This window comes from Zophobas morio, unplaced genomic scaffold, assembly GCF_036711695.1.
Source record: "Zophobas morio isolate AGI-343-1 ecotype UQ-CSIRO unplaced genomic scaffold, CSIRO_AGI_Zmor_V1 ptg000012l, whole genome shotgun sequence".
Lineage (NCBI taxonomy): Eukaryota > Metazoa > Arthropoda > Insecta > Coleoptera > Tenebrionidae > Zophobas > Zophobas morio.
In genome coordinates this window covers 15,085,182-15,111,732 of record NW_026972117.1, presented here as the reverse complement: position 1 = coordinate 15,111,732, position 26,551 = coordinate 15,085,182, and the positions used below count along the sequence as shown (strand labels likewise).

Here is a 26,551-nt window from a genome sequence, read left to right as displayed (position 1 = left end):
TTTTTGTTTTGTTATTTAACTCCTCTTGAATAGTTTCACAAACATAAAAATAAGATCAACTCGTTACTTTCATAGACGTATAAATTCTAGATCGTCCGAAAAGAAACAACCACAATGCTCATTTTTGCTTGTATGTATTTACAACAAATAGGTACAGGAAAGTTACAATAAGTACATTTATTACTTTGAAGTGGGTCTTTAAATGATACAAATAAAACCTATTATCTACAAGCTGTTGACAATACCCGCATCATGAGCGTTTGTTGAATGTTAACATACATATTCCATACAAAACTCTGTTAAACAAAACATACGAGTTGTCAATGAGTTCAATCACATTTTTCACAAAAAATCATCCTTTTTATCACTGTGAACGACTAGATTGAAATGTACTTATTCAAGGATAACCAACAAAAATATATTCTTTAGTGATAACAAGCTAAAAAGCCTACCTTAAAAACATCAGATCAGTCATCAATGCAAAATCGCTTAACTTTTTTAATATCTCGGCGGCAAACGAAGCTAAAACTTTGAACTTTGATGGAATGTTAAATAGTATCAACACAACTTTTCACTATACTAGAACTCAATCAGAAAAATGGTACAACAAAACACATCGTTTAACACAGTCCACCTTCGAATTCGTCGTCACTGCCCTCTTTCGGTTCGCTTTTCTGGCTTTCGCCTTTCTCCTCAGGACGGTCCTGGAAACGACTTCTGGGTGAGCGAGACACGACTATGACACGCAATTACTCACCTGCACAGTCGCCGTTGTCTGGGAGTTCGGCGACACGTAAGAGGGCGCTGCGTTCTCTCTGACTGTTGCTTTAGGTGGTACCGATATGCCTTCAGGTAGAGGCATATCTCTTGCTAAAATCGCGTATTCTACGTCCATGTGTTTAATGAATGGATTATTCAGGGCTCTCTTCGCCGATTCTGGATCTTCTTCGTCGTATGCTTGTAGAAGCATTTCCAGGGTTTGTACCTCAGGGGCTTCACAGTAATTTCCCCATTCTTTAAATGCCTTCTCTGCAGCCACTACGTCTCCTCTGGCTAACTGGACAAGGACCAAGGCTACGGCTAAGCGACCTGTCGCTTGGAAAGACTCGTTCTGTTGGTGAAGACCTAGTTCGCGTCTGATGGCGTCGGCGGCTAGATCGTACCTTTAATATCGGTAGATTTTACATTAGTGGCTTTGTTTTAGTGTCATGCAGTACTTACTGTTGTAGTTTGACGTGGAGTCGGGCTACTTTGCTTATATATTCTGCCGCCTGTCTGGAACTGTCCTGGATCTGTAAAAAACCAATATTTAATAGTTGTAAATACAGAGATGTTAAAAAATTGTTTTTTATTAAGTGGGTTTGTTTTTTTTTCGTTCTATAATTTCAAAATTTCTGCTCTCTCTAACAAAAACAAATATTAGTCACATCAAACTTCTGAAAAAGCAATTAAAAAAAAAAGCATGTCTCATGTTTAAAACAAAACAAAAAATGTTTAAAACAGTCAGTTTGGACACCCGAGACTTTCACATTGAAAAAAAAAAAGCAAAAAAAAAAAAATGGCGCCCCTGAGGTTTTAAATTTTTAAAAATGACAATTGGGACCCTTGAGAAAGTTGCACATTTTTAAAAAATACACTTGGGGCCCCTGAGGTTTTACATTTAAAAAAAGCCAGTTGGGACCACCGATAAGGTTTCACATTGTAAAAAAAAAAAAAAAAATTGGCGCCCCCGAAATTTTACAAAAAAAAGCCAGTTGCGACCACCGAGAAAGTTTCACATTAAAAAAAAACATTTGGCGCCCCCGAGGTTTTACATTAAAAAAACAATAATTGGGACCCCTGAGAAGGTTTCACATCCTTAAAAAATATATTTGGGGTCTCTAAGAACGTTTTACATTTTAAAAAAGTCAGTTGGGATGCCCGAGAAGGTTTCACATTCTAAAAGGAAAAACATTTGGGGCCCCTGAGAAGGTTCTACATTTTTAAAAAAGCCAGTTGGGACCCCTGAGAAGGTTTTCCATTTTAAAAAAGCCAGTTGGGACCCCCGAGATTTCACATTCTAAAAAAAAACATTTGGGGCCCCTGAGAAGGTTTTACATTTTCAAAAAAGATAATTGCGACCCCTGAGAAGGTTTCATAATTCCAAAAAAGACAATTGGGACCCCCGAGGTTTCACTTTCTAAAAAAAAAAAACATTTGGGGTCCCTGAGAAGGTTTTACATTTTTAAAAAAGACAATTGGGACCCCGAGAAGGTTTTACATTTTAAAAAAAGCCAGTTGGGACCCCCGAGAAAGTTTCACATTCTAAAAAAAAACATTTGGGTTCCCTGAGGTCTTACATTTTTAAAAAAGACAATTGGGGGCCCTGAGAAGGTTTCACATTTTCAAAAAAAGCCAGTGGGGAGCCCCGAGAAGGTTTCACATTCTAAAAAAAATCATTTGGGGCCCCTGAGAAGGTTTTACTTTTTTAAAAAAGACAATTGGGGGCCCTGAGAAGGTTTTCCATTTTCAAAAAAGACAATTGGGATCCCCGAGAAGATTTTACATTTAAAAAAAAGACAATTGGGAACCCTGAGAAGGATTCACATTCTTAAAAATTATATATTTGGGACCCCCGAGACGGTTTCACATTAAAAAAAAAGCATTTGGGGACCCTGAGAAGGTTTTATATTTTAAAAAAAGCCAGTTGGGACCACTGAGAAGGTTTCACATTCTTAAAAAATATATTTGCGGGCCCTGAGACGGTTTTACATTTTAAAAAAGCCAGTTGGGACCCCCGAGAAGGTTTCACATTCTAAAAAGAAAAATATTTGGGGCCCCTGAGAAGGTTCTACATTTTTAAAAAAGCCAGTTGGGACCCCTGAGAAGGTTTCACATTCTAAAAAAAAATATTTGGGGCCTTTGAGAAGGTTTCACATTCTAAACAAAAATATTTGGCGGCCCCGAGCTTTTACATTAAAAAAAAATACATTTAGCCCCCCTGAAAGGTTTTAGACTTTAAAAAAGCCAGTTGGGACCCCCGAGAAGGTTTCACATTCTAAAAAAAAAAACATTTGGGGACCCTGAGAAGGTTTTACTTTTTTAAAAAAGACAATTGGGGGCCCTGAGAAGGTTTTCCATTTTCAAAAAAGACAATTGGGACCCCCGAGAAAATTTTACATTTTAAAAAAAGACAATTGGGAGCCTGAGAAGGTTTCACATTCTTAAAAATTATATATTTGGGACCCCCGAGACGGTTTCACATTAAAAAAAAAGCATTTGGCGCCCCCGAGAAGGTTTTACATTTTTAAAAAGGTAATTGGGACTCTGAGAAAGTTTCACATTCTTAAAAAATACACTTGGGGACCCTGAGAAGGTTTTATATTTTAAAAAAAGCCAGTTGGGACCACTGAGAAGGTTTCACATTCTTAAAAAATATATTTGCGGCCCCTGAGAAGGTTTTACATTTTAAAAAAGCCAGTTGGGACCCCCGAGAAGGTTTCACATTCTAAAGAAAAAAACATTTGGGGCCCCTGAGATGGTTTTACATTTTTAAAAAAGCCAGTTGGGACCCCCGGGAAGGTTTCACATTCTAAACAAAAACATTCGGCGGCCCCGAGGTTTTCTATTTAAAAAAAAAATACATTTAGCCCCTCCGGAGAAGGTTTTACACTTTAAAAAAGCCAGTTGGGACCCCCAAGGTTTCACATTCTAAAAAAAAAAACATTTGGGGCCCCTGAGATGGTTTTCCATTTTCAAAAAAGACAATTGGGACCCCCGAGAAGGTTTTACATTTTAAAAAAAGCCAGTTGGGACCCCCGAGAGGGTTTCACATTCTTAAAAATTTTATATTTGGGATCCCCGAGACAGTTTCACATTAAAGAAAACCATTTGGCGTCCCCGAGGTTTTACATTTTTAAAAAGAGAATTGGGACCCTGAGAAAGTTTCACTTTCTTAAAAAATACACTTGGGGACCCTGAGGTTTTATATTTAAAAAAAAGCCAGTTGGGACCACTGAGTAGGTTTCACATTCTTAAAAAATATATTTGCGGCCCCTGAGGTTTTCCATTTTCAAAAAAAAAACATTTGGTGCCCCCGAGGTTTTACATTAAAAAAAAGGACAATTGCGACCTCTGAGAAGGTATTACATTAAAAAAAAAGACAATTGGGACCCCTGAGAAGGTTTCACATTTTTAAAAAAGACACTTGGGGCCCCCGGATATTCGCACCTTTTCGATAAGGTGCGGTAAATTCATCAAAAATAAAGTTGTTATGACGTCATAAACATAGATATGTAATACAGTGAAAAAAAAAGAAAAGAAAAAAAAAGGCCAAGTTTGGAATTGAACGTGCGTCGTCCAGACACCAGACAGACAGTCATTCGTCCGATGGTCTCGATTACTATACTTCCTTAGCTTACGCTACGGAAATAAAAAATAGCTCAGATGTCATTTTTGTCAGTTGAAGTTATGATTTTGAAAAACTAAACTAAAGACGTCACTCTTATAAAAATTTGTGAAATAAGCAAATTCAAAATGACGAAGATTACGTTACGGACTGACACACGTGTTCCTGACAAGACAATTGAAATGTCAATAATGAATTTCACAATTATGAAGCTAACCTACTGCTAACTTTATTTCGTATTTTCATAGCTATCTGCGTCGACAACCATTTTAAAATACATAATAAATATTCTTGCTAAAATCTACATTAAATTGTACGAAGATTTCTGAAAAGTCCCGGAAAACTTTAAATTCATCTGTGAAGATTTCCGAATGATACCCGAAGATTGTCGAAGGCATCTGCCGAGCGCAGGTTGGATGTTCTGAGATCGTGTTATAACGTTTATTCATAATTTTTTCAAGCTACCTATCTTGTTACTCATTTTTGTTTCTATATAAACTAGATGCTGAAATTACATAAATTTATTTTGTCGGTTTGGCAGCAAAATTCCAAGGCAAGTTTTTGGTTCTCACTTAGAACTAATTACTTAGCTATCACAGAAATATTGCAAATACTTATAAATAAATAAGTTCAAAAATGTTTAAAATTCGGTGACAAAATATTAATTGCTTCAGCAAAACATTTTTTTTACACTTGTTACAGAATTAACTATCACTGTTTTGTTCAAACCGTTAGTCATTTTAATGTTTTGAATTTGAAACTACAGCGAAAATTTTGCAAGAATAGTAAAAGCTACACTCCAGTCTGTGAAATTAATTTTTAAAATAATGAAGTTGCCATTGCAGTTCTTTGACACTAACTGTTGTAAATGTTGCCAACATTATTATTTTAAAAATAAATTTCATGGCCTTCTAGAGAACTTTTTTCGATAATGTTACGACATTGTTAAATTATTAAAAAATGTAATTCAAATAAATAATTAATAGTAAAATAAACAAAGACTTTTGTGTGACATTTTGTTTATTTATTATTGTGGAGCAACGAATGAACTTTTCCCGATGAATTTATTTTTAAACTAATTTGTAAGGCTTTTAATCTGCAAACGAAGTTAAAACGAAATTCTATGTCGAGGCAAATTGCGTTGACCTTTTCAAATAAGCGCTGACCTTTCAGGGTAACTGCATGAGATAAGTTCATGAAAACAAATTTCATTTGCAAAATATCAACACTATTCTCAGAGCTCCAAAATCCGACCAAAGTGAAATTAATGCTTAGAGGAGCATCAGGCGATATTAAAATTGCAATTTTGTTAAGCTCGCAAACTACAATTTATTTATCTGCGTTAGAAAGGACGAATAAATAAATTACAGATATACACGTGTACTACCAGTGTACTGAAAATGACATTTATGTAACAATATACAATATTACGTCATAATTTTTTTGGGGGGGATCAATACACATTTTGGTTAATCAACACAAGACCGTCGTTCAAAAAGTTAAGAAAAATGCTGCAATTCCGCCAAAAATAACCATTAATACCGCACACGGAATTAAACAAAAACCTAGACAAGATAATAAAAAAATGATTTCCTACCATCGCCACCTCCGAGGCATGCTGGAACAACTTCAGAGCTTGCTCTGGATGTTGCGCTTCCAATATTTTCGCCGCTTTATCCAGAGAGGCTGCAGCTGTGTCACTGCTACCGTGGTTCTGATACATGTTTGCCGCTCTTTCCGCCAATGACGCAACATCCTGCAGATCCCCCAGTTCCTTGCATATTAGAACCGCCTGATCTAGAGCTTTGGCAGCCGAAAACAATCTAAACACTGTTAAGAAACATACCCATCAACGCACTAAAGCCGCTAATTTGATACCAAAAAGGATACGCTCTGTTCTGTTTATAGCAATCGACAGACTTCAACAGACACTCCTTGCACTGCGCAAAGTTCTTAGCGTTACGAAAACAGGTAGCTGCAAATAATCCCGTAAAAATTGTCCACATAAATCCAACTTATCCACAAACCTGCTTTGTTATATTCGTCTGCGGCGGAATCGTAATCGGGTCGCCATTTCAGCAGGGACGTCTTCAGGCTGTAAAATAACACTTATATTGAAGCTCTAGACATTGCTAGACGAATTTTTACTGTTTTTCCGCATTGCGGATGTGTTCCAGACCCTCTTCGTTCTTTTTGTTGGCCGACATCGCAAGTGTTCTTGTTAAGTTTACAGATGATTTTGACAGCAATGACAGTGGGCAGGTCAACGTTTTGTCGTCGTTGTGGTGGTATTGCTGTTTCCCTATGTCAATGTCACTGATGTCGCGGTATCGCAACATGTTTTTGGGGGGAAAGTGCTTATTTTGATCGTTTTAAGAAAACTGCAGCGTGTTTGGTGTAACAATGGCTGAAAAGTTGGAAGATTTGAATTTGCCGAACTTGACAGTGCAGAAAATTATTAAGGACGCTTTACCTGATAGTGTGAATGTGGGGAAAGACGCTCGGTCTGCTCTATCCAGAGCCGCTTCTATTTTTGTTTTATATATCACGTCCCAAGCGACTAAGGAGTCGCAGAAAGTTAATAGGAAAACGCTGTCGGGGCCGGATATAATAGCGGCGTTGGAGGAATTAGAGTTTGACGAGTTCGTGGAACCATTACAGGCTATGTTGAAGGGTGAGTTCACTACTGATCCAACAAACATCACCGCTTTTCAATTTTAGAATTTAAAGAAGCCAAGCAGAAGAAGAAAAGCCGGAAAAGCGGAGACGTTGAAACCGAAGAAAACGACGAGGTTGTGGAGGAAGAGGAAACGGGTGAATGAGCTGTATAATTCAGTTTTTCTAAATATATTTTATTTAAAAAACCACAATATCATGACTTTAATGTTGAAAATAAAGTAACATGCAAAAATTGAGTAAAACTTCAACAACTATTTAGAACTTATTAAATATAAAACCACGCGAGATTTAAGACTAGATTGAGTTTTAAGGCCACACAGAATCGTGCATTTCACATTTGTTCATTAGTAATAAAATAAACACCAATGAGCAGTACGAATTTATCTTTGGCAGTTAAATGTCTTTAAGCTTTGTTGGATAGTGGAAAATTATGTAGGGATTATTCTTATTTTGCGCTCAATGGGCGATCGACACATTGGGCAATCTGTCAATGTGGTGGGACACTCAGAACAACAACAAAAGTGTCCACATGGCACGAAAATTACTTCACACTAGAAAAAAACTGTGGTATAAATTCAACAAGATGATGAATACTTACGGATTTGTCCATGCAAATAACGCATTCTGTGGTCATGTTTGAAACGGTTTCAAGAGGTGGGGCGCTTGCTTCCTCTACAGGCAAGACTGGAGCGGTAGGCGTGACCGGGGAACGACTCACCAGCTCCTTTTTGTACATTTGGAATGCATCTAAAGTGTGAATTCTATCAGATCTGTTACTAATTCCGGCCTCCTTTAAATCATCATCTGTAATTTTATCGAGATCACCTAAAAAAAGTACGTGAGCGTTAAGACACTTGGGATATATTTTTATTTACATTGGCACTGTGTCATGTTCGCCAAAAACGGTAAACAACTAATCACTCCATTCATGAGTAGAGCTTGCGCTAGAACTGGATCAATATTCTTTTGGGCTTCTGATAAACCAGTGGGCAACCTAAACACGCAAAATTACGCAACGAAAACGAAAATTTACGTACGAATTACTTATCCAGTAATCTTTGATACTGCTTCAACCAAAAGTCGTCTGAATTATCGTTAAACTCTTCCAAATTTTGCAGCGTGGATAACAATTGCGTCCGTCTATCTTTCTGCTGCTCCAACAAGTCAATCAATAAACACGACAAATGCATTCGTTTTTCACACAAATCATTCTACAAAAAAACTATCACACGTTATGTCACACATTTTTAGAAAAAGCACCAAATTTTGATCAATTTCTAATTTCCGCTTCTCCATTTCAATGACTGTCAGTGCTGCCAACTGCGTTTCTACCAACTTAACCTGCTGTAACAATCCCCAACTCCTAGCGTCGCCTCGTTCCAGCAAAGTCCCGACTGCGGCTTTCTGCAAGTCACTGTCTTCATGCAACTTCAGTAAAAGCTCGGCTTTGTGCAAATCCTGATTTTGCAATATCTCGGAAACGCGGTAGTCGTGATCGGTTTCTCTGAAAGACAAAAATGAGTCACTTAGTGTGAGAATGGTTGTTTCATACTGTTCCAAAATGGTTTTGGATGCCTCTAGACGACTCTCGTGGAACTGCTGAAACCTGAGCAGTTCTTGCTCAAGCAGGACTTGCATGTCCTCCAAAATGTCGTCTTTGCGTAAAGCTGCGTTGTATTTGTTGGCGGCGGCCAACAAACGCTCCTCTTCCTCTTTTTCTTGTTCTAGGAGCTGCGCCAGGGGCTCACTGTTCATTTCCAGTAGCTGCTTTATCGCCCAGTCGGCTTTTTGTTCGTCTGAAACGACAGTGTAGTGGGTGAATGCGCTAACAAGAAAGATACCTTGCAGAACTTTCTCGACCAAGTTGAACCGCTCAATTTCCTTTTCTTGTTGTACTTTCAACAGCTGCTTGTCAAATTTGTTTTGTAAGTGAGTGATGTCCGCTAGTAGCTATAATTACACAGTCAAAATGTAACTCTGGGGTATTAAATCAGTACCTTCTCTTTGTTGACCTTTTGGGCATTGGCCAATTCAAACTCTTGTTTTTGTAATAACTCATTCGCCCGTTCCATCTCTAAGAAATCTTGTAATCTTTGTTTCTAAAATGGTGAAAGCATCACATTTTACGTCTCTGGCAGTTGTATCGCGTGCAAAAAAATTAACTTAAATATGTGTGACTTGAAAAATCAAGTAAACAAAGCAAAAGCGAAAATCACAACTAAAGCAGAAAGCAACGGAAGTGTTGAAGCCACTAAAGCAATTTGTATTGAAAAAAAAAAAAAAAAAAAAGTAATAGAAACAAACATGCCTTAATATTTTCTAGCTTCCATATTTTGGCCTAAAAAAACATAAAAAACCAATTAGAAAACAATGAATGGTTAAGACTATTGCTTATAAGCAATAATGATGTTATGTACAGCGACTGTCAAGGATAGATTGGATCGCTGCACTATCTTATATACATTGAATTACCTCAAAAGCGTCAATTTGGTCCCCGCCATCATCAATCGCTTCTTGTTCACACTCTTGCTCAAAATCTAAATAATCAACACCCACATCTGGAAAACAATCACACAGTTTTCAGCGTTTCATACTTCAAAAAATTACCATCACAGATATATTTTCTAATGGCTTCAGTTCCACCCTCCACAATACCACTCGGTGGATAAACGAAATTAGCAGCGTCGGCTTCCAAGATCGCCAATCTCTGCGCTTTACAAATACTTTTGGGCAAATGTTTTAAATGTTTGTTAGCATTAATACTCAATAACTTTAAATTTTTCAAATTCCCTACATTTTCCGGCAGCGATTTTAACGAATTATTAGCGACATTTAACACAGCTAAATTACTTAAAGTACAAAGAGTTTCAGGCAACTTTTTTAATTGATTATCGTTCAAATAGAGTTCCTGCAAGACAAAAATCAACGTTTGGTCAAACCTCAACGCCTAATCACCCTTAAGTTTTTCAACAACTGTATATCATCGGGAAGATACACAAAGGCATTATTATGTAGATCCAATATTTTTAATTGAAGTAGGTCCTTCAGCTGCCCGCCTCCGGTCAACGACGACAAGTAGTTGCCGTCTAACCGTAGCACCTCTTTGAGGAACACCCGACATAGCGAGTAGATCCCTTGGGGGACCTGTCGCAAGCCGCACTCGGACAAATCGAAAACGGGCTCGGGGGCCTCCCTGGCCTAAGACTGCCGGTTTAACAAAGTCTACTTGGGGGTGAAATACTCACAAGGTATAATTTATGTTCTAACTTGGCTTTATTTTCCTTGTTGTTCCGTCGAAACATCACGGGAACATCACATCACACGAAAGGCACTGTTGAAAATGACGCGGCCAAGGGTTAGGTTATTCGGTGGCCGATCAAAAATTGTGCGGGTTTTCCAGGGAATTCCGTCATTAATGATTTGCTCGATTTGCGCAATTTATTTGTTGTTGTGAACCGCGGCCATTGTGTGCGGTTGCAGAAACGTCACAAATGTCAAGTGTCAGGTTTTATCAATAAAGCAGCTAAAGAGTAGTTTACACTTGTGAAACGTCAATCGAAACCATTTGTTTTTTAAAGACCACGACAAAATATTTATGCAGCTATAATGTGGGCTACCACTTCTACTACTATAGTGTTTAATTTACTTCTAGAGATACATTTTTTAATTTGATTTTAATTAAAGTCAATTATCGATTTGTAGTGTGAAAGTAGCATTATCATTATTTCTTTATTGTCTATCTTAGTAATTTTCGTTTGTGGGTTTGTAGTCCTGTAGAGGTTGACGTATTTCGGCCGAGGGTGAAGTACACAAATTGTCGCATATAAGGCGGTGTGGGACACGTCAGGCGTAACTGCAGGTCAGTGACGGCTGGAAACACTGCAGTCTTGTATTTTCTATACATTATTCAACAAATTTTCAGTAAATCCCCAGTTTTGGTGAGTCAGTTTTAGTTTTCTGCTTTTGCTTCTATAGTGGACGTAATCGACTCCCTAGGGTGTCGCTCTAAACGTTACTTTGAATTGGTGAACCCCATAGTCGATTCCACCCACTACATCACAGCGGGTAAAAGAACGAAACGATCCCAGGATTCTTATAATTTATTTCTTTTTTTCTATAAAATATAAGTTGTGCGTTTGTCGCATACATACATATAAAATTATTTGCCTCTATAAAAAGAAATTGTATAAAAATCCGTCTATAACAAGCGCTGAACAAATCTCGGGACTACGGGGAAGTACACAAATGGCCGGCCGTCGCCATTTTCCTACGTCTAAATTACGGTGGATTTGTTTCTTCAGTTACAGGCGTAACACTTTCTCTTCTCCGCATTCTGTACTCCGTGGGAGTCAACATTCCTCTTAGAATCGTGTCGTACGACACTTTCAACCCTTTATCCGTCATTTTGCAGTACATATCCCAGCACTCCTTCTCTTTGGTCGAACCAAACTTCGGCTCGTCGTCATTCCCTTCCTTTTCTTTCGCTTTAGTCTCGACTTCCGCCTCAGGAACGATTTTCGTTTTTTCCTCATTTACCGTTTCTTGTGCTTCAGCCGCCTTTTCTTTAATGTCAATTGTGATCGTGTCGCTGTTCACCGGTTTCTCTCTTTCTTCTTCAATCTTGGAAGCGGCGTCCTCTTCGGGACTGGAATTAAAACACATTTAAAAAATGTCTGCAATTTTTAAATAAGTGTACGATAAGGGTGTAATTTCATCCCGTGGTTCGTCGGTTACACCATGGGAATGCCCGGCATTCTCCAACTGGTTACACGCGAGTGCAACACATGAAACTGTTTTTTCCGTCTATATGTTCGTTTCGTTTAATAACATCATAACGATTGATTTTATTAATACTGAAAGCAATGGGGAAATTTCAATAACTTAGCAATGTCGGCTGGTACCGATCGCGAATGAATTGCGGGTTGAAGCAGTCAATAACCGAAATATTACAAGCTTGATTGGTTGTTTTCAGGATGGACAGTTGTATTATTAAAAAAGAAATAGCTGTTCGCATGTTTCGTGGGGAAAAGATTATATTAAATTTGTGCTAAAGTTTTATCAGTCGGATCGGAAAGTCGGAAGGTTGTTCGACCTGGGGGGAAATAGGTAACTGGGACGAGCTTTTCCGGTCTTTTATTTTGCATAACAGCTTGAATAAGAGGTCAATTATTGATAGGGGTGGATGATTCATTGGTTTGTGGGTTCGTATCACCGGAGTTTTTCCTTATTCGGCGTCTGGAATTTTATTTTAGTCAGGAGATCAAGTTTTATCTTTGTAAAAGTCATTGCGGTAAATAAATAAATGTTGGGTTTTAACAATGGTTGATAAGCGATGCTTGACTGATATTATATAGATTAAAATCGTCAAGTGTTAGTATTGTCGCAAAATTTTATGAAAGGTAAGTGACCTTGTTAGAGTTCGTTCATATATTTACGATTTATGTGTGTATTTGTTCAGGCGTCTTTTTACTTTGATGTTGTATTTTTCTGAAACACACCGTATTACAGTTAAGAAATGGCATCTCTAATGCAAACAGTCAATAACTATTCTTGATTTAAACAATTAAATTATTATTTAAGCCCAAACGTATTTTTTGAACAAATACCGGATGACTGAAACAAATTTTTGTGTTGGTAGTTCTGAATAATTGGCAGCAGTGCTAGTTTGTCAGTTTACACTTATCAATTTTGACATGCCATCATAAAATTTTGAATATTTTGCCAACCTGACAAAAAAAACACAGATATTAATACATTTTTGCGATGAGGACGTTAACTTTCTAAAAGCGATGAATAGATAAATTTTAATCATTAGGAAATTCAAATAAAATTTACTAAACAAAATTTTGAGTTACGCATATTGTTTTTTCTGTATTTTAGTTATAAAAATAAGTGTTTAAGGTTATTTAGATAGAGCTTTTTTCGCCTCAGTCCAACAAATCCAGCTTCTCCGAAAAATTATAAAATTGGATTTTGAGAAATGTTATTTATTGTGTGATAACCTTTATAAGTTTGTACGTATTTAACAACAATTGTATTAAAATAAAAAATAAATCAGATAAAAAGATTATTTCGCGAAAAATTGCAAACTCGTACAACTGAAAAAAGAAAAGTTGGAAAATTCAAAAATTGAAGAACGGAAATTAAACAAGAAATTAAAAAAATAATTGATTAAGTCGAGAAATTAAGAAATCTAAAATAAAATAATTGTAAAATGGAAAAGTTGAAAAATTAAAAATCGAGAAACTAGAGGACTGAAAAATCGAAAAAAAGAACGTCGAAACATTAAATAATTAAAAATCAGGATATGAAAAATTAAACGAGAAATTGAAATATCGGATTATTGAGAAATCAAGGTCACAGAATTGTAAAACTGCAAAATTTAAAAATTGAAAAATCAAGGCACTGAATAAATCAAAATTGAATAATTGAGAAATTGAAAAATTAAGAAATCTAAAAGTTGAAAAATTACAAAATCATAAAATTGAAAAATCTAAAAATTTAAAATGGAGAAGTTAAAAAATTGAAAAACCGAAAAGTCGAAAAATGGAAAAATTGAAAAAAGAAAAATTGGAAAATCTAGAAACTGAAGAGCTGAAAAATTAAAAGTCGAATTGTTGAAACATTATTAACAAATAATTAACAATCTGGATATGAAAAATTAAACGAAAAAAATTACAGCATCTAAACATTGAAAGTTTGAAAAAATCAAAATTTGAAAAATTGAGTCATCAAAAATTTAAAAATTGAAACATCGGATTGAAGAATCGGAAAATTATTAAATTGAAAAATGAAATATTCAAAAAATTGAAAGATCGGATTGAGAAACTGAAAAATGACAAAATTGTACTTTTGAAAAAATAAAAATTGAAAATCGAGATATTGGAAAATTAAGCAATTGAAAAATCGAAAAGCTGGAAAATCGAAAAATTGAAAAAAAAAGTCGGGGCATGAAAAATTAAACGAGAAATTGAAAAATTGGATCATGATAAATCGAAAAATTACAAAATCCAGAAATTCGAACAAGAAATAGAAAAAATCGGAAGTTGATAAATTCAAAAACTGAGAAATTGACAAATTAATCTAAAAGTTGATTAATCAAAAAATCGTAAAATGTAAAAGTTGAAAAATAAAAAATAGAAAGATCGGATTGAGAAATTGAAAAATTACTTAACTGAAAAATGAAAAATTCGAAAAATTGAAAAATTGAAAGTGGATTGCGAAATTGAAAAATTACAAAATTGTAACTTGAAAATTTTAAAGCTTGAAAATCGAGAAATTAAAAAATTAAATAATTGAAAGATTGAAAAACTAAAAAATGGAAAGATTGCAAATTCGTAAAACTAAAAAAAAAAGTACGATTTTGCAATTTTTTCAGTTTTTTAATTTTGAAATGAAAAATGAAAGCCGGAAAATCGAAAAATTACGAAACTGTAAATTTGAAAAATTTGAAGCTTGAAAATCGTGAAACTAAAAAATTAAACAATTGAAAAGTCTAAACAAAAAAAAAATGGAAACATTGCAAACTCATACAACTGAAAAATGAAAAGTTGGAAAATTCAAAAATTGAAAAACTGAAAAATTAGAAATTGGGACATGAAAAATTAAACAAGAAATTAAAAAAAATAATTGATTAAGTCGAGAAATTAAGAAATCTAAAATAAAATAATTGTAAAATGGAAAAGTTGAAAAATTAAAAATCGAGAAACTAGAGGACTGAAAAATCGGAAAAATGAACGTCGAAACATTAAATAATTAAAAATCGGGATATGAAAAATTAAACGAGAAATTGAAAAATCGGATTATTGAGAAGTCAAAGTCACAGAATTGTAAAACTACAAAATTTAAAAATTGAAAAATCAAGGAACTGAATAAATCAAAATTGAATAATTGAATCGAAAAATTAAGAAATCTAAAAGTTGAAAAACTACAAAATTATAAAATTGAAAAATCTAAAAATTTAAAATGGAGAAACTAAAAAATTAAAAAACCGAAAAGTCGAAAAATGGAAAAATTGAAAAAAGAAAAATTGGAAAATCTAGAAACTGAAGAGCTGAAAATTAAGAGTCGAATTGTTGAAACATTAAATAATTAACAATCTGGATAAGAAAAATTAAATGAGAAGAATTACAGCATCTAAATATTGAAAATTTGAAAAAATCAAAATGTGAAAAATTGAGCCATCAAAAATTAAAAAATTGAAACATCGGATTGAAAGATCGGATTCAGAAACTGAAAAATGACAAAATTGTACTTTTGAAAAAATAAAAATTAAAAATGGAGATATTAGAAAATTAAGCAATTGAAAAATCGAAAAGCTGAAAAATAGGTAAATGGGGAAAAAACACTGTAAAATCGAAAAATTGAAAAAATAAAAGTCGGGGCATGAAAAATTAAACGAGAAATTGAAAAATTGGATCATGAGAAATCGAAAATTACAAAATCTAGAAATCGGAACAAGAAATAGAAAAAATCAAAAGTTAAAAAATTCAAAAACTGAGAAATTGAAAAATTAATTTATAAGTTGAAAACTCAAAATATAGTAAAATGGAAAAGTTGAAAAATGAAAAATTGAAAGATCGGATTGGGAAATCGAAAAATTACTTAATTGAAAAATGAAAAATTCGAAAAATTGGAAAATTATTGAAAGATTGGATTGCGAAATTGAAAAATTACAAAATTGCAATTTGAAAAATTTAAAGCTTGAAAATCGAGAAATAAAAAAATTGAACAATTGAGAAATTGAAAAACTAAAATAAGTGGAAAAATTGCAAAACCGTAAAACGGAAAAAAATACGATTTTGCAATTTTTCCAGTTTTAGTTTCGAAACGAAAAAAGAAAAGCCGGAAAGTCGAAAAAATATGAAATTGTAAATTTGAAAAATTTAAAGTTTGAAAATAGAGAAATTCAAAAATTAAATAATTGAAAAATCTAAAAACTAAAAAAAATTTGGAAAAATTGCAAAATCGTAGAACGGAAAAAAGAATTGCGATTTTGCAATTGTTCCATTTTTTTGTTTTGAACTGAAAAAAGAAAAGTCAGAAAATCGAAAAATTGAAAAATTATAAATCGGGTCATGAAAAATTAAACGAGAAATTGAAAAAATGAATCATTATGAACTCGAAAAATTAAGAAATCTAAAAGTCGAAAAATTAAAAAAATTGTAAAATAGAAAAGATGAAAATTTAAAAATCTAAAAATTGAAAATTCGAAAAATTGAAACATCGAATGGAAAAATTGAAAAACTACAAAATCATAAAATTGAGAAACCTAAAAGCTAAAAAATGGGAATAGAAAGAAGAAAAACTGTAAAAGCTAGAGACTGAAAAACTGAAAAATTAGTGGTTGAATTGTTGAAACATTAAATAATTAACAATTGGGGTATTAAAAATTAAACAAGCGAGAAATTGAAAAATTGAATCATAAGAAATCGAAAAATTACAAAATCCAAAAATTGGAACAAGAAATAGAAAAAATCAAAAGTTGAAAAATTCAAAAACTGAGAAATCGAAAAATTAGTCTAAACGTTGAAAAATAAAAAAATCGTAAAATGGAAAAGTTGAAAAATTAAAAATTGAAAGATCGGATTGAGAAATTGAAACATTTCTTAATTGAAAAATGGAAAATTCGAAAAATTGGAAAATTGAAAGACTGGATTGCGAAATTGAAAAATTGCAACATCGTAAAACTAAAAAAAGAATTACGATTTTGTAATTTTTCCTTTTTTTTAGTTTTGAACTGAAAAAAGAAATATCGGAAAATCGAAAAATTGAAAATCGGGACATGAAAAATTAAACGAGAAATTGAAAAAAAATGCATAATTGAGAAATCGAAAAATTAAAAATCGAAAATTAGAAAAATTGAAAGATCGATTTGAGAAATTGAAAAACTACAAAATCATAAAATTGAAAAATCTAATAATTGAAAATAGAGAAACTAAAAAATTGAAAAATCGAAAAGCTGAAAAATTAGAGGTTGAATTCTTGAAACATTGAATAACAAATAACAATCGGGATATGAAAAATTAAACGAGAAATTAAAAAACTGGATCATGAGAAATTGAAAAATTACAAAATCCAAAAATTGGAACAAGAACAAGAAAAAATCAAAAGTTGAAATATTCGAAAAATGGAAAGATCGGATTAAAAAACTGAAAAATTACAAAATTGAAAAATCGAAAAACTGAAAAATGGAAAAATTGCGAAAAGAATAATTGGAAAATCGAAAAAATGAAAAAGTGAAAGTCGGAACATGAAAAATTAAACGAGAAATTGAAGAATTGGACCATGAGAAATCAAAAAATTACAAGAAAAAATAAAAGAAGAAATTGAAAAAATCAAAAGTCGAAAAATTAAAAAATTAAACAATTGAAAAATCGAAAAACTAAAAAAAAATGGAAAAATTGCAAACTTGCAAAACTGAAAAAAGAATTACGATTTTGCAATTTTTCCATTGTTTTAGTTTTGAAATGAAAAAAGAAAAGGCGGAAAATCGAAAAATTACGAAATTGTAAATTTGAAAAATTTAACAATTGAAAATTCCTAAAAAAGTGGAAAAATTCCGAAATCGTAAAACTGAAAAAAGAATTACGATTTTGCAATTTTTCCATTTTTTTTTTGTTTTGAACTGAAAAAAGAAAAGTTGGAAAATCGAAAAATTGAAAAATTATAAATAGGAACATGAAAAATTAAACGAGAAATTGAAAAAATTAATAATTGGGAAGTTGAAAAATTAAGAAATCTAAAAGTCGAAAAATTAAAAAAATTGTAAAATAGAAAAGTTGAAAATTTATAAAATTGAAAAGCTACAAAATCATAAAATTGAAAAATCCAAAAATTGAAAATAGAGAAACTAATTTAATAATTAAAAATCGGGATATAAAAAATTAAACGAGAAATTGAAAAATCGGTTGATTGAGAAATCGAAGTTATAGAATTCTAAAAGTACAGCATCTAAAAATTGAAAAATTGAAAAAATAAAAATTTGAAATATTACTAAACAGAAAAATGACACATTCGAAAAATGGAAAGATCGGATTAAGAAAATTGTAATTTTGAAAAACCTAAAAATTGAAAATCGAGAAACCAGAAAATTAAACAATTGAAAAATGAAAAAACTGAAAAATGAAAACATTGTGAAATCATAAAATTGAGAAAAGAATCATTGGAAAATCGAAAAATTGAAAAAGTGAAAGTCGAGACATGAAAAATTAAACGAGAAATCGAAAAATTACAAAAAAAAAAAAATAAAAAAAGAAACTGAAAAAATCAAAAGTTGAAAAATTCAAAAATTGAGAACTTGAAAAATCAAAAAATCTACAAGTTGAAAAATCGAAAAAATTTGGAATTGAAAAAGTTGAAAAATTAAAAATCGAAAGATTGAAAGATTGGATTGAGAAATTGAAAAACCAAAAAATTGTAAAATTGAAAAATCTAAAAATTGAAAATCGAAAAATTAAAAAGTCGAAAAATTGATAAATTGAAAATCCGGAAATGAAATATTAAACTATGAGTTGAAAAATCGGTCGATTAAGATATCGAAAAATAACAGAATTGTAAAATTAAAAAATTAGAAATCGAAAAACTGAAAATTGAAAAACTGAAAATTGAAAAATTGAAAGATCGGATTGAAAATTCCGAACAATTTATGTATAATGTATATCTTTTGAAAGAGTTAGACCATTAAGCATGTATAGAATTCGCGGTGGCAGAAAATAAAGTGCAATATTTCGGCAAGCACACGCATGTCAATTCAGCAGTGTATTCTAAACAACAAGAAAAAAATTTAAACAATAAAAATAATAAGAATAATAAACAAAAGTGAGGTGGATTCATAAATTACAAATACAGGAGTATACTATTGTATAAAATTTAAATGGTGTTGACTAATAAAAATTTTAAAGTGACAATATTCCTTACGTGTACATAAAATTTGAGAGATTGTCTAATAAAAATCTGGGTACACAGCAGACAAAAAACACTTTTTGCTTTTGTAAACTTATACATCATTTTATAAAAAACGTTAATTTACCTTAAACAACATCCAAATGGGTTATAGTTAAGGAAAAACTGATTTTTATAAAATAAAGGCCATAAAACACATTATACATAAAACACAATCCAAACACGCACGACAATAAAGCAAAAGAGAAAGAATTTATCGCAGATGTATACTCAGCCCTGATTTTTAATAGTGGACTCGTCCGATCTTTGTTTCGCCTTCTGCGCAAGTTTGTGGGTGTGTTATTCTCAAATAATTTTACTTCTAATCCATTTTCATTTTCAAATGGTTTTATCCTACCTTGACACTTTCAATTAAATCAGAAATATGTTTTGTGATGTTTGTTGTATGAACAGTAAAGCTTTAACCAAAATTGATTTGTTCATCCCCGCCAAAAATTCGATGACGTCATTTCAAAATTTTGTGAAACTCACTGGAAATTTGTATTGTGTGCACTGTAACAATTAATTATTAACTGAACCGAGAGTAAAATGACAAGTTTTACGCAAGTTGCATGCAACATTTTTTCTAGTGCCGAGAATTTAAGAACTGTATTGGAAGTTAGGCAATTAAAAAAATATAGTTTTTTGAAACACTAGGGGCTCTCAGCCATTGTAAAACAGATAGCCTTGGGGCTTTTGTTCTCAAGTTTTATCAGCTGGCTTTACTTAAAACTAAAATTAGTCGACTAAACAATATAACAATCTGTTTCAATATATTGATTGATTACTTCCAAGGATGTCATTACAAATTTCGAAAAGAATTATTAATTATGAATATTACTTAGAGATAATTCAAAACGCTGCCTCGTTATTAACACCAACAAAAGCGCTCCCGTCAGAAATTAATCCCACAATGACCTCCCATAAATCACTACCGGTAACCCAAAAATCCATTGACACCATATTAATCCCTCAGTTTCGTCCAATTATCTAATGCACCCCAATTTTAATTCTCGATTAAAATGTATGTCAATGTACTATTGACGTGTTGTCTGAAGTTTGCGCGTTTCGGTTCAGTCTGGGGTCGGAGTTGAGGCGTAAAAAACAATAAATCATACAAACTCCTCAACATTTTCGTGATGGGTAAGGTTCAGTTGCAGAGATATCTCTAGGTAATACTTGAATGTCTTGTAAATTTTGTTCGAAAACAAGGAATTATTACGTTATGTTGCATATTCAGCTATGTAGCGGAGAGGAAGTGCATATTGACTGTTGTTAATACGAGGGTCACGATTAAGGCTGATTCATGTTATTTAATGTTGTGCGACTTTTTTGTCACGTTCATGACGTGACTTCCACGTTAGAAATAACACGCGACGTATCTCAGTCAAATTTAGGTCTTTATTTTAAAGCGTAATCAGTCGTGATTTATGACGAAACACCGAGGAAGTGATAATTCTTGTTTTTAGTGGCATGAGTTATGAAGAGGAAATTAAATGGGTAAAACGGTGGAATTTGAAAAGCGGAAATTGAGATATTTTTAAAAGGGTGCGCATGATGAAAAAAGTCTTCATTATTTGTATAATTTTTTTTATTTAGTACGTAACACTAGTTACACAACACGTAATTTTTGTTTATCAGTCAGCACGAGCCACTTTATCTTTTTCCAATTATTCGCATGCTTTACAATGTTATCACTTTTTACAGTTCATTTACACAATATAAATTTACATAACTTTCATCAGACCTACTAATTTTATGTCAGAATTTGCATCTGGAAATCCAAAGTTGGGGTAAATCTGTTAAATAAATTCAAATATCACGACTTCTTCCCCCGAAACGCGACACATTGTTTCGGTTTATTTTTACATTTTTAACACCCTTGCATGTTATAGCACGAATACAAATCGAAAATGATTTGGCCATATTTTTTATATACCCAGGATCGCGTTTTAGGTTCAACTTGGAATCTTTCAGACCTTCGCCTCCTTTGAAATACTTTGCTCGACCTCTGGAAAGGAGAAACTTTCAATTTAGTTAAATTTAGCGGAAATTTGTTTTTTTTTTTATGAAATAAGGTGATGATTTTTTTCTTATTGTAATTCCAATTCTATTGTTCTATGTAATTTAAATTCCAAATCAGTGTTGATTTTCCAGTTACAATGTTGTACTTGGATTTTTAGATAAGACTATTTACGGAAGAATGTACAATGAATTTGTTGAAATTTGGAAAAACTGAAAAATTGAAAGTTCGGATTAAAATATTACAAAATTGTAAAATTGAAAAATCTGAAAACTGAAAATCGAGAAACTAAAAAATAACAAAAAATTTAAATCGAAAAGTTGAAAAAATTAAAAATTGAAAAATCAAAAAATTGAAAATCTGGAAAATGGAAAGATTGCAAAATCGTGAAATTCAAAAACAAATCTTGGAAACTGAATAATTGAAAAATTGATAAATTAAAAATCGGGCCAAAAAAAATTAAACGAGAAATCAAAAATCGTTTCGAGAAATTGAGAAATTATGAAATTAAAAAACGAAAAATTCGAAAAATCGAAAAATCAGTGGGATTGAGAAATTGAACAAGTATAAAATTGCAAATTAAATCAAAAAAGAAAAACTGGAAAATCGAATAACTAAAAAATTAAAAATTTGGATATGAAAAATTAAACGAGAAATTGAATAATCGTATCGTGAGAAATCGAAAAATTACAAAACAAAAATTTGAAAAATCGATAAATTGTAAAAAAAAACATTTGAAAACGAAAAACTGAAAGATCGGATTGAGAAATTGCAAACTTACTAAATCGAAAAATTAAAAAAATGAAAAATTGGAAAATCTAAAAATCGAAAATGGAGAAACCAAAAAATCAAGAAATCGAAAAGCTGAAAAGTGGAAAAATTGCAAAACCGTACATATGGCAAAAAAAAAATCGAAAAATAAAAAATCGGGTCATTAAAAATTAAACAAAAAATTGGAAATCAAAAAATTAAAAACTGAAAAACTGAAAATTCAAAAAATTAATGGGGTTGATAAATTGAAAAAGTACAAATTTGTAAATTTGAAAAAATCCAAAAACTGACAATAGAGAATTTAGAAATTAAATGAAAAAAGAAAAACTGGAAAATCGAATAACTAAAAAATTAAAAGTTGGGATATGAAAAATTAAACGAGAAATTGAAAAATCGTATCCTGAGAAATCGAAAAATTAAAAAATTAAAATTTGAAAAATCGATGAATTGTAAAAAAAACATTTGAAAACGAAAAACTGAAAGATCGGATTGAGAAATTGAAAAATTACTATAAATCGAAAAATTAAAAAATTGAAAAATTGGAAAATCTAAAAATCGAAAATGGAGAAACCAAAAATCAAGAAATCGAAAAGCTGAAAAGTGGAAAAATTGCAAAACCGTACATATGGCAAAAAAAATCGAAAAATTAAAAATCGGGTCATTAAAAATTAAACAAAAAATTGGAAATCAAAAAATTAAAAACCGAAAAACTGAAAATTCAAAAAAATTAATGGGATTGAGAAATTGAAAAAGTACAAAATTGTAAATTTGAAAAAATCCAAAAACTGACAATAGAGAATTTAGAAATTAAATGAAAAAAGAAAAACTGTAAAATCGAATAACTAAAAAATTAAAAGTTGGGATATGAAAAATTAAACGAGAAATTGAAAAATCGTATCCTGAGAAATCAAAAAATTAAAAAATTAAAATTTGAAAAATCGATGAATTGTAAAAAAAACATTTGAAAACGAAAAACTGAAAGATCGGATTGAGAAATTGAAAAGTTACTATAAATCGAAAAATTAAAAAATTGAAAAATTGGAAAATCTAAAAATCGAAAATGGAGAAACCAAAAATCAAGAAATCGAAAAGCTGAAAAGTGGAAAAATTGCAAAACCGCACATATTGCAAAAAAAAACCTGAAAAACCGAAAAATTAAAAATCGGGACATTAAAAATTAAACAAAAAATTGGAAACTTAAAAAATTAAAAACCGAAAAACTGAAAATTCAAAAAATCAAAAAACTGTTAACAGAGAATTTAGAAATTCAAAGAAAAAGAAAAACTGGAAATTTGAATAATTGAAAAATTAAAAATTGGGATATGAAAAATGAAACGAGAAATTGAAAAATCGTATCTGGAGAAATCAAAAATTACAGAATTATAAAATTACAAAATAAAAATTTGAAAAATCGATAAAATGTAAAAAAACATTTAAAAAACTGAAAAACAAAAAAATTCAAAATCGAAAACTGGAAATTCGAAAAATTCAAAAACTGAAAGATCGGATTGAGAAATTGAAAAATTTCTTCATCGAAAAATAAAAAAATTAGAAAAATTAAAAAATTGAAAGATTGAGTTGAGAAATTGAAAAATCTAAAAATTGAAAAACTGAAAAGTGGAAAACTAAACCGTATATTGCAAAAAGAAAAACTGAGCAATGGAAAAATTGAAAAAACCAAAATCAGGACATGAAAAATTAAACAAAAAATGAAATTGAATAAATTACAAAATTTTAAAATCTAAAAATTGAAAATCGAGAAACTAAAACTGAAAAAGTGGAAAGTTGAAAAATAGAAGCACTTCAAATTCGTCGGTTTGAAAAAAGAAAAACGGGAAAATCGAAAAATTGAAAAATTAAAAATAGGGGCATGGAAGACTAAACCAGAAATTGAAAAATCGGATGATTGAGAAATCTAAAAATTACAGAATTTTAAAATTACAAAATTTGGTTAAATGTAGAAACTGAAATATTAAAAATTGAAAAATTGAAAGTTCGAAAAATTGAATAAGCTGAAAAATTGGATTGAGAAATTGAAAAGTTACAAAATTATAGAATCAAAAAATCTGAAAATTGAAAGTCCAGAAAATAAAAAATTAAAAAATTGGAAAATCGAAAAGTTGAATATTGAAAAAAATGCAAAATGAAAAATTGAAAATTCTAAAAATTAAAAATTGGATGATGGGAATTAGAAAAATTACAGAGTTGTAAAAATGACAAAATCTAAAATTCGAAAAATGGAGACATTATAAAAATAAAAATTTGAAAAATTGAGAAATCAAAAAATTAAAAGTCGCAAAACGAAAATTCGAAAAATTGAAAAAGTGGGAGATTGGATTGAGAAATTCTTCAAAATCGAAAAATTAAAATTTTGTTAAAACTTGAAAGATGGGGTTAAAAAATTGTACAATTACAAGGTTGTAGAATTGAAAAATCTAAGAGTTGGAAAATGGAAAAATTGCAAAATCGGAAAATTAAAAAAAAGTAGAATCGAGAGATTGAAAAATTGAAATACTAAAATTTGAAAAATTAAAAATCGGGATATGAAAAACTAAACGAGAAATTCAAAAATCGAGAAATTAAAAACATTAAATATTGAAAAATTTTGCAACGAAAAACTGAGCAATTAAAATTCGAAAAATTTAAAAACTGAAAGATCAGATTGAGAAATTGTAAAATTACAGAATTGTGAAATTACAAAATCAAAATTTGGAAAATCGATAAATTTGAAAAAGTCAACATGTGACAAACTGAAAAATCAAAAAATTAAAAATCGAATAGTTGGATATTCTAAAAATTCAGAAACTGAAAAATTAGACGGAGCAATCGAAAAATTACTAAATCGAAAATAAATTACAAAAATTGAAAAATTGAAAGATCGGATTGAGAAATTGATAAATTTAAAAATTTAAAATGGAGAAACTAAAAAATCGAATAGCTGAACACTGGAAAAATTTGTGGACGTATTTGAAGAAAGAAAAATTGAAAAATCCAAAAATTGAAAACTTGATAGATTAAAAATTTGGACATGAAAAACTAAACGAAAAATTGAAAAATCAAAAAATTTAAAATCGAAAAATTGAAAATTCAAAAAATTGAGAAATTGAAAGATTTATATAATTACAAAATTTTAAAATTGTAAAATCTAAAAGTTGAAAATCAAGAAAATAAAAAATCAAAAAATTGATAAGTCGAAAATCTGAAAAATGGGAAAATTGCAAAATCATAAATTTGAAAGAAGAAAAACTGGAAAATCGGGAAATTGACAAATCAGAGGATGAAAAATCGAAAAATTACAGAACAATAAATTGTAAAATTACAAAATCTGAAAATTGAAAAATCGAGAAATTGAAAAAAATCAAGTACTAAAAAATTGAGAAATCGAAAAATGAAGAAATCGAAACGTTGAAAAATTGAAAAAATTGTAAAATGGAAAAATTAAAAAATTAAAAATCCATAAAAATTTTAAATTCGAAAAATGGGAAGAACAGATTTAGAAATTGAAAAACTACAAAATAGTAACATTAAAAATCTAAAAATTGAAAATTTAGTTTCTCGAAAATAAAAGCTGAAAAAATGGAAAGCTGAAAAGTGGAAACACTTAAGTTCGTAAAATTGAAAATAAAAGAATAACTCGAGAATCGAGAAATTGAAAAATTAAAAGTTTGGCCATGAAGAACTAAACGAGAAATTGAAAAATTGGATGATCGAGAAATCTAAAAATTACAGAATTGTAAAACTGATGAAAAATTGGATTGAAAATTGAAAAGTTAGAAAATTATAATATCAAAAATACCTGGAAATTGAAAATCGGGAAAATAAAAAATCAAAAATTGGAAAACCGAAGATGAAAAAACTTGCAAAAGCGAAAAATTGAAAAATTAAGAATCTAAAAATGAAAAATGTAGAAATTGAAAACATCGAAATTTGAAAAACTGAAAAATCAAAAAATTAAAAATCGAAAAACGAAAATTTGACAAATTGAAAAATTGGAAGATTGGATTGTGATATTGAAACATTACTAAATCAAAAAAACAAAAATTTCAAAACTTAAAAATTGGATTGAAAAATTGTATGATTACAAAATTGTAGAATTGAAAAATCTAAAAGTTGAAAAGTGGAAAAATTGCAAAATCGTAAAATTGAAAAAAGAAAAATTGGAGAATCGAGAGATTGCAAAATTGAAGCACTATAAAAATTGAAGAATTAAAAATCGGGTTATGAAAAATTAAACGAGAAATTGAAAAATCTAGAAATTGAAAAAATTGGGCAATTAAAGATCGAAAAATTAAAAAATTGAGAAATCGGATTGAGAATTTGGAAAATTACAAAATTGTAAGATTGAAAAATCGACCTGTAAAAGGAAAAATTGCAAAATCGCAAAACTGAAAATTCGAAAAATTGGAAGATCGTATTAAGAAGTTGAAAAACTACGAAATTATAAAATTGAAAAATCTAAAAATTAAAAACTGAGAAACCGAAAAATAAAAAAATTGAAAAATCGAAAAACTGAAAACTGGGAAAATTATAATTAAAAAAAGAAAAACTGGAAAATCGAGAAATTGAAAAATTGCAGAATTGTAAAATTGTAAAATCTGATAATTGAAAATTTGAGACAATGAAAAAATTGAAAAAACGAGAAATTGACCAAATTGATGGAGACATTTAAAAGTCGGATAGAATACTACGTAGACAAAACTTAATTAACATTTTAAGTATGTTATGATATATTAAATCTGATAGGCAGA

The 26,551-nt window shown here is 30.7% G+C and overlaps 5 protein-coding genes across 7 annotated transcripts in view; 2 read left to right on the top strand and 3 right to left on the bottom strand.

The window, feature by feature from the left end:
• Positions 1–117: 117 nt before the first annotated feature.
• Positions 118–6,741, bottom strand: LOC135127862 (gamma-soluble NSF attachment protein-like). The gene is made up of 7 exons (XM_064054512.1): positions 6,536–6,741; positions 6,415–6,482; positions 6,278–6,362; positions 5,985–6,210; positions 1,222–1,292; positions 758–1,163; positions 118–704 (listed from the first exon to the last, which is right to left on the bottom strand). The coding sequence occupies exons 1-7, from the start codon at positions 6,724–6,726 to the stop codon at positions 621–623; spliced, it is 1,131 nt and encodes a 376-aa protein (XP_063910582.1). The 5' UTR covers positions 6,727–6,741; the 3' UTR covers positions 118–620.
• Positions 6,691–7,257, top strand: LOC135127863 (DNA polymerase epsilon subunit 3-like). Its single transcript, XM_064054514.1, has 2 exons — positions 6,691–7,061; positions 7,109–7,257. The coding sequence occupies exons 1-2, from the start codon at positions 6,791–6,793 to the stop codon at positions 7,207–7,209; spliced, it is 372 nt and encodes a 123-aa protein (XP_063910584.1). The 5' UTR covers positions 6,691–6,790; the 3' UTR covers positions 7,210–7,257.
• LOC135127861 (E3 ubiquitin-protein ligase LRSAM1-like) lies at positions 7,219–10,558 on the bottom strand. 3 transcript variants are annotated; one of them, XM_064054511.1, is made up of 13 exons: positions 10,312–10,558; positions 10,022–10,264; positions 9,674–9,974; positions 9,539–9,624; positions 9,375–9,404; positions 9,064–9,165; positions 8,908–9,016; positions 8,619–8,862; positions 8,327–8,570; positions 8,111–8,277; positions 7,942–8,060; positions 7,665–7,891; positions 7,219–7,617 (listed from the first exon to the last, which is right to left on the bottom strand). In XM_064054511.1, the coding sequence occupies exons 1-13, from the start codon at positions 10,366–10,368 to the stop codon at positions 7,495–7,497; spliced, it is 2,052 nt and encodes a 683-aa protein (XP_063910581.1). In that variant the 5' UTR covers positions 10,369–10,558; the 3' UTR covers positions 7,219–7,494. The 3 variants fall into 3 exon arrangements, with proteins under 3 accessions (XP_063910581.1, XP_063910579.1, XP_063910580.1); XM_064054509.1 differs by having other exon boundaries at positions 8,327–8,862; XM_064054510.1 differs by lacking the exon at positions 9,375–9,404 and having other exon boundaries at positions 8,327–8,862.
• A 284-nt stretch (positions 10,559–10,842) lies between these two features.
• Positions 10,843–26,551, top strand: part of LOC135127857 (cyclic GMP-AMP synthase-like receptor) — a 31,757-nt gene continuing 16,048 nt past the window's right edge. The window contains exon 1 of the mRNA XM_064054506.1: positions 10,843–11,004. The gene's annotated coding sequence lies outside the window, so the exon portion shown is untranslated. The remainder of the gene's footprint in view (positions 11,005–26,551) is intronic.
• LOC135127856 (muscle M-line assembly protein unc-89) overlaps positions 11,154–26,551 on the bottom strand; it is a 29,110-nt gene continuing 13,712 nt past the window's right edge. The window contains exon 4 of the mRNA XM_064054505.1: positions 11,154–11,711. Within this exon, the coding sequence (XP_063910575.1) occupies positions 11,345–11,711 (367 nt within the window). The 3' untranslated portion in view covers positions 11,154–11,344. The remainder of the gene's footprint in view (positions 11,712–26,551) is intronic.